The 6,340-nt window shown below is 39.4% G+C and overlaps 1 protein-coding gene across 1 annotated transcript in view; it reads right to left on the reverse strand.

The window, feature by feature from the left end:
• Window positions 1-6,058, reverse strand: part of LOC103803807 (protein CLEC16A-like) — a gene marked incomplete at its 3' end in the record, with an annotated part of 19,806 nt that extends 13,748 nt beyond the window's left edge. The window contains exons 1-7 of the mRNA XM_009076384.1: window positions 5,934-6,058; window positions 4,405-4,538; window positions 3,300-3,445; window positions 2,564-2,669; window positions 1,253-1,258; window positions 794-917; window positions 42-216 (exon numbers count right to left, since the gene is read on the reverse strand). Coding sequence (XP_009074632.1) covers window positions 42-216; window positions 794-917; window positions 1,253-1,258; window positions 2,564-2,669; window positions 3,300-3,445; window positions 4,405-4,538; window positions 5,934-6,058 — 816 coding nt within the window. The remainder of the gene's footprint in view (window positions 1-41; window positions 217-793; window positions 918-1,252; window positions 1,259-2,563; window positions 2,670-3,299; window positions 3,446-4,404; window positions 4,539-5,933) is intronic.
• Window positions 6,059-6,340: the final 282 nt, after the last annotated feature.

The raw sequence follows: 6,340 nt of genomic DNA on the forward strand, positions 1-6,340 counted from the left end.
GAAAACCTTTCAGAATTAATTGCCTGCAGGTATTACCTTACCTTATCTTGATTTACTAAGGAATACACGTAGAGGGGAAGAAAGAGCCTGTTGAGCAGGTGATCTGTCAGCACATCATTTAGAAATTCACAGTTAATGATAAGGATGTCATTAAGGTAATGCAAGTGATCTAGATGTTCTGCTACCAGGTCACTCAGTTTGCCCCTGTTTCTGTGCCTGAAAGACAGCAAAATAAAGAATCATACACCATCAAATCAAAGTGCATCCCAGCCACAGATCCCCTCCACAGACAGGCTGCCTAAAGATGTCCCAGCAAAGTCAGCTAACACACCTAGCAAACTGTATTCAGGCTTACATGTGCTTTAGGATACACATGACAAGTTTTTCCCCAGGTTTTCAGAAGACATATTTTCACAAGGCTTTGCTTTCCACCACCAGAGCCTTTTCACAAGCCAACCACAACAAATGGTAAGGACTGTTTCCAAAAATGAAAGAACTCTGTGTTGTACTTAACATCTACCTCTTCACCTTCAGAAAGCAGGAAACAGCCACACACTCTAAGGTTGGGCTGGCAAGGCAAACCTGAATGGACAAAATATTTCTGTAGCTAATAGTGGAATATTACACAGCAATGTCAGGTCTGACAGTTTACATACTGCATAAAGTTCAGCTTTCCAGTTTAAATTCGCAGCAATGAAAACCTTCAACTGGACTACTACAAACTAAACAAGGAGAGCATCAACGTGTAGGAAAAGCAGTTCCAAGTCAATCCCCAGCAGTGGTAAGAGCTTACTCTTCATCAGTCTGCACACAGTTGTCCAGTTCTATCACGTGGCTGCCAATAAACCAGACGAGGTTGGAGAAGTAAGGAACAGCAGTTTTATCCCGTATGTAGTGCAGCATTGGTTGGTTGTCCACTGAAGAGAAATTGTTCAGAAGAAAAATCAGTAGCCAGTACTTGTCATTACTTGTTAAGAAACACAACAAAGTATCTTAGATTTGATGACATGCTTGCTTGCCACACGAGAATGTACCTGACACGATCTCACGCGTGAAATGGACTCTACAAAAGCCTCATGTCAGTTCTTAACTGGCTTGAATGAGCCTGATTTTGATACATTTACATATGTCTGAAGATAAACAAATCTAGTGGAATTCAGAAAGGGATTTTTAGAACATTATTTATCAAAAAGAAGAGAAGAAAATGCAAGAATCAAGCAGTAATGCTGAAGGTCAAGCTAGTTGGACTTACATGACACTGCATTAAGGAACACAGGAATCATCAGTGAAGGAAGGGCAAAAGAAACAGACAACAGTTAACAGGATTAGGAACTGGGATAGTGACATCCTCTAAAAGGGTTAAAAAAGCTAAAGCACAAAGCATCTAAAGATACAGGGTAGGTGTTAGAGCAGAATATATTCAAACAGATAGAAAATTATCAAACATCTGAGCTGTGTTTTTTCAACTCTGACCTTTATATCACTGCAAGAGTCAAAGAAAATTCTAGACAAGTACATTTTTTTCCATAAAAATGCTTAGTTGTATCAATATATCACAAACAGGATATGAAGCCTAAAATTTGCTCTTTTTCTGAGCTCATTTACAGTACCTTGAAGCAGAAACCAAGTACCAAGTGCCCATTTCTCAACACAGAATGAAAAATGCTTTGTCCCTTGCAGCCAACACCACAGAGAACTCATCTGCTCTGCAGGCTACCCAGTCACTTGCAGAGCACACTGCTCATTGTTTTACAAAAGATCTTATACTCTATGATGAAAACTGTCATCAAACCACTCCTTCTCTGATAGAAAGTTGTGTAAATCCCACATGCAATTTAATTTCCTATGGACTAAAGAACAAGAATCTCTGCAGAGCTAACCAGGTCACTAAGGGCCTTGTTGAGTTTTGAAGATCTCAGACAATACAGATGCCTCAGTTTCTCTGGAAAACCTGTTGCAGTGCTTAACTATTCTCTATTTATAAGGAAGTTTTAGGGTTTTTCCTTATGCTCCATGGCAATGCCCAGCACAGGAATTTGGTGATGGAAGCCTCGTGGCCTTCACTGATCTAGCTCTCGTTTAGACTGGAGTGACTGCAGCACCTAGGAGCTCTACAAACATATTCTAATGCACTTCAAATCCAAAGGAAGTGGTGCAGCCAGCAAGGTTAGTACTACACACATTATAAAGCTCAATGTCATCAGTACAAAATACCTTATATTCCTAAAACACTTTGGTTTAGGGGTTGGTTTTGGTTTGTTTGCTTTCTAAATATGGTCACGTTCTGACCTCTGCTGGAAGAGAAGCTAAAGTTCCTTGTGTATGCTCAATATTTTTGGTTTTTTTTAAACCAGTTTCATTGGTGGTGAAATAATACTATTTACAAGTACAGACTGTGGGTTTGGTACTGTTTCACAAAAGTCAAAATGTGTATCTGAAGCATTTCAACACGCTAAGCTTTTTGATCTCATAAAACTGACAGAAAGCCCTTAAATGTAAATAACTGACAAACTACAATGAACCCAGATTTGTAGACATGCCTTTTTTAAATAGAAAAACATACCTTTGTAGACATTCAAAGTTATAGTCCTAACAGCAATCCTGACCATGCTCTCGGGGTGGTTAAAAAATTTAATAGCTTCAGTGTACAGAGCGAAGTCATTAGTGTGCTGGAACAGGAGGAAACAAAGGACTCATTTTAAGCATGCACAGAATATTTGTTGGGATTCTGCAGCAAAAATGTTTTCAGATGATATTTTTAACCTTCTGCTTAAGTCATGGAAATGATTTTACAATGTACAGTCAGCTGGTTTGCAGCTGTGCATGAAAATAAAGGGCTTTAATCATGGTTAACTGTGCACATAGTGCGTTTGTGCCCTCTTCTGGCAAAAAGTGGGGAGAAAAAACCCATTTCAACTTTGCCCTTTGATTACTCAGCCTTTTTGGACTTTGACTAAACCTCTTGGAACCAAGTGACGCAACAGAAAAGATCCTGTTTATGGAAGCACAAGGAAACAGTGCATAACCAAGTGGATTTCTCAGGAGGGTAAACTTCAGAACTGCTGGAACAGTCCAGTATAACACTGACTTACAACTATAATAAAAGTCTGGGTAAGGACAAAACCCTCTCCCATGCTTGTGCAGAGACCCCCAGATATGAATTCTCAATCACTGGTATTACCATTGTCATAATAAAAGAAGGACACAGTGAGACAAGAGACTAAGCAGAATATCTGCCACACTGCTACCATGTTCTAATTAAACCCTCTCATCATCATACTGCAATGTCCTTCACTCACCTCATTATAAAAGAAATGTACAGTGTGATTGTTGAGTTTCAGGGAAAAAGAGTCTTCAAATATGTAATATGCCATGATCTCCTCATCAGAAAAGTCAAACTTGTGGACAATAATAGAATTCACATAGTTATTAGAGAGCAGGTAGTCTGAAAAATAAGAGACATTGCACAGGTTGAACAGAGGAAGAACATCATGGTAACAAGCTGCATTTAAAGCACCAACAACCAATGACCTGATGCCTGAAGAGCACAGTTTTCAGCCAAACGATATGCCATGATCTCCTCATCAGAAAAGTCAAACTTGTGGACAATAATAGAATTCACATAGTTATTAGAGAGCAGGTAGTCTGAAAAATAAGAGACATTGCACAGGTTGAACAGAGGAAGAACATCATGGTAACAAGCTGCATTTAAAGCACCAACAACCAATGACCTGATGCCTGAAGAGCACAGTTTTCAGCCAAACGATTCAAGTGATGGCTGCAACATCTAACACAAAGAAATTGTTCCCTATAAAGGTCTTTGCTGCAAAGAGAACATACCTCACCTTCCTCAATTTATGTAGGCTCTGCAGCTGAAAAGACTTAACTCTCTTTTCCTCCCCAAATCCTAACTCTCTGAGGCTTGAACATGACTTTCTATTCCCAACAGTTGTCGAGTACTTTAAACTAACCATTAATTCTCCATCTTTTTTTGTATCTGCCCCAAAACCTTGAATTTATGCCCATGGCTGAATGCCAGTGTCAATGATGTCAGAACAGTTCTAGTACAAACTACCCAACAGAGCTCCAGCACATGATCTACAGCAGCAGCAGCAAGTGAACATTGCAGATCACAACTAATTTGCTGACTTAAAGAGCCCCTTGAAATATGCTAAATGCTTCAGTAGTACCAAACAACTACTTCTGCAGTGCTGAAAATTTACATTAAAAGGGATTTTGCAGTCAATTTACACTGTATTTTTGGTAGCGTTCAACTAAAAAGATTGTTAGTAATGCATATAATTCTTCTGTAGAGAGGTATTAGGACTAAATTCCAGTGACTGAAAGGGAATTCAGTCAAATCTTGATCACTTAATCCTGAGCAGTGCAGAAACACTCCCTTACACAGAGATGTCTCATGACTGATGTTCTCAAAGAGGATGTTCAGAGTCTGCAGAAGCTGCACACAGACGTAGCGCCCAGACTTCTGTCGCAAGATGTTCAGGAAGAAAACAAACATATTCTTCTCCAGGAAGAAGCTGAAACGACAGAGATGTGATTAAGCCACAGGCTGTAACAGGAGCACAGTTTGGCTAGGATCAGGGATGAGTCAGGGCAGGTCTGACAAACAGCATGCTTTGCATTTATGAAGAGTTACTTTGCAAAGTTTCATCCGTATGACAAAGAGTCTTTCAGAAACCTTAAATGCTAAACGAGGGGTTTAAAATTCAAACTACGCAAAAAAGAAATGTTAGGAAAACAGGGCCTTTTAAAACTGTATTTTTAATATGTTCAATTTATCAGGAAGATTCCCTGCCTCACAATCACCAATTCTGAAGGGGAGAGCCTCTAAATGCAGGTTACACTTTGTCCTTGTGCCCCTCTTAGGCTAACAACCCTTTTGTCTTCAACACTGTAGAGCTCATTTTTGACCCACTTCAATTACTTTTTCCACCCCTGAAGCCAGCATTTCATGGCTTGTTGTACAATTCAAACAGAACTGAATGCCTGCAGTGTTTTGAAACCAGAAATGCAATTTAAAGAGAACAATGTGGACTCTTTCCTACCAGGGCATTGCACATACACATCTATGAAAAGTTTTTTTACAGTAACTAGAGAAAAAAACTCCTCATTCCTAAAATTCTCCCAAGCAGAGAAACCAGTGAGGAATGTGATGGAGTTTCAGTATAGATAGGAATAATGAGAATAATTTTCTTAGTCCACATCATAACTGAATCATATTGAAATAATCACAGAACAATGAGAATTGGATCCTTGAAGATCATGGAGTCCAACTCCAGGCCCTGCACAGGACATCCCCAAGAATCACACCATGGGGCTCATACCAATAAAACCAACCACTCCCTAAGTAAGTCATTAAACACACCAAGCACCTCAGCATTACTTATCTCAATCACAAACTGCCTTTATGAAAGAAGTATTTCAAAGCACACAGCAAATCAATGGGCACTAATACAGCCAGATTTGCAACTGTGAATATCTGAAGTTCATTTTTGTCACCCTATTTTCTGAGGATTAAAATAACACCTGAACAAAACCTCTAAATATCACCGCTAGAGTAAGTTGTTTATTTGTGGTAATTGGTAAGTTGAATTGAACAAATTGAAGTAATATGTTGTTAATAGCTGGATGGAGTAAATCTGGGCCCTAAACCACATCAGAGTCTGTATTTAAGAATAGTGTGTCAAAGAAAAGCAGTGCACGAAAGGGCTCTGGGCTTCAAACACTTAAAAAGCAGCAGATTCTTGTATGACATGAATATGATCTGCTTACCCATCTATTACAGGACACAGCTTTGTACATACACTCATGAAACAGTCTTGGAAGAGTCAGCCTTTGGAACTAGAACTCTGTACCACTCCAAGCAATCTTATGAAACAAAAGCAGAGTCAGAACTGCTCAGCAGTACTTACTCAAACACTGAGCTGTCATTCTGATCCCCCCAGATAAGGATCTCTGTGATGGAACGAATGGTCTCCACCAGCAGGTTGCGGTTGTGATCTGTCACTGTTGTATTCTTAGTCAGAACATGATACATGTACCTAAAAGGAAACACAATTACAAGTTATGTGCTGTCCTGCCACTCTCCAGGCATTGTGTTTGTCTTCAGTTACTGTAACTTAAAGCAGACACACACATGTGCACACACCGTGTCTAATCGTTGTACAGTTCTAAAATCCCAAACTTTCCTGTTAGTATTGACACAAAGAGAAAAGCAGCTGTTAAAACAGATTATGTGACAAAGGAAACAAATCCCTACCTATCCAGGTGAGCTAGGAGAGCTTATGCAGATGTTAATATAGGACCAGAAACTGTCTAA

The sequence above is a fragment of the Acanthisitta chloris genome, unplaced genomic scaffold, assembly GCF_000695815.1.
Source record: "Acanthisitta chloris isolate BGI_N310 unplaced genomic scaffold, ASM69581v1 scaffold36086, whole genome shotgun sequence".
In the NCBI taxonomy this organism is placed as follows: Eukaryota; Metazoa; Chordata; class Aves; order Passeriformes; family Acanthisittidae; genus Acanthisitta; species Acanthisitta chloris.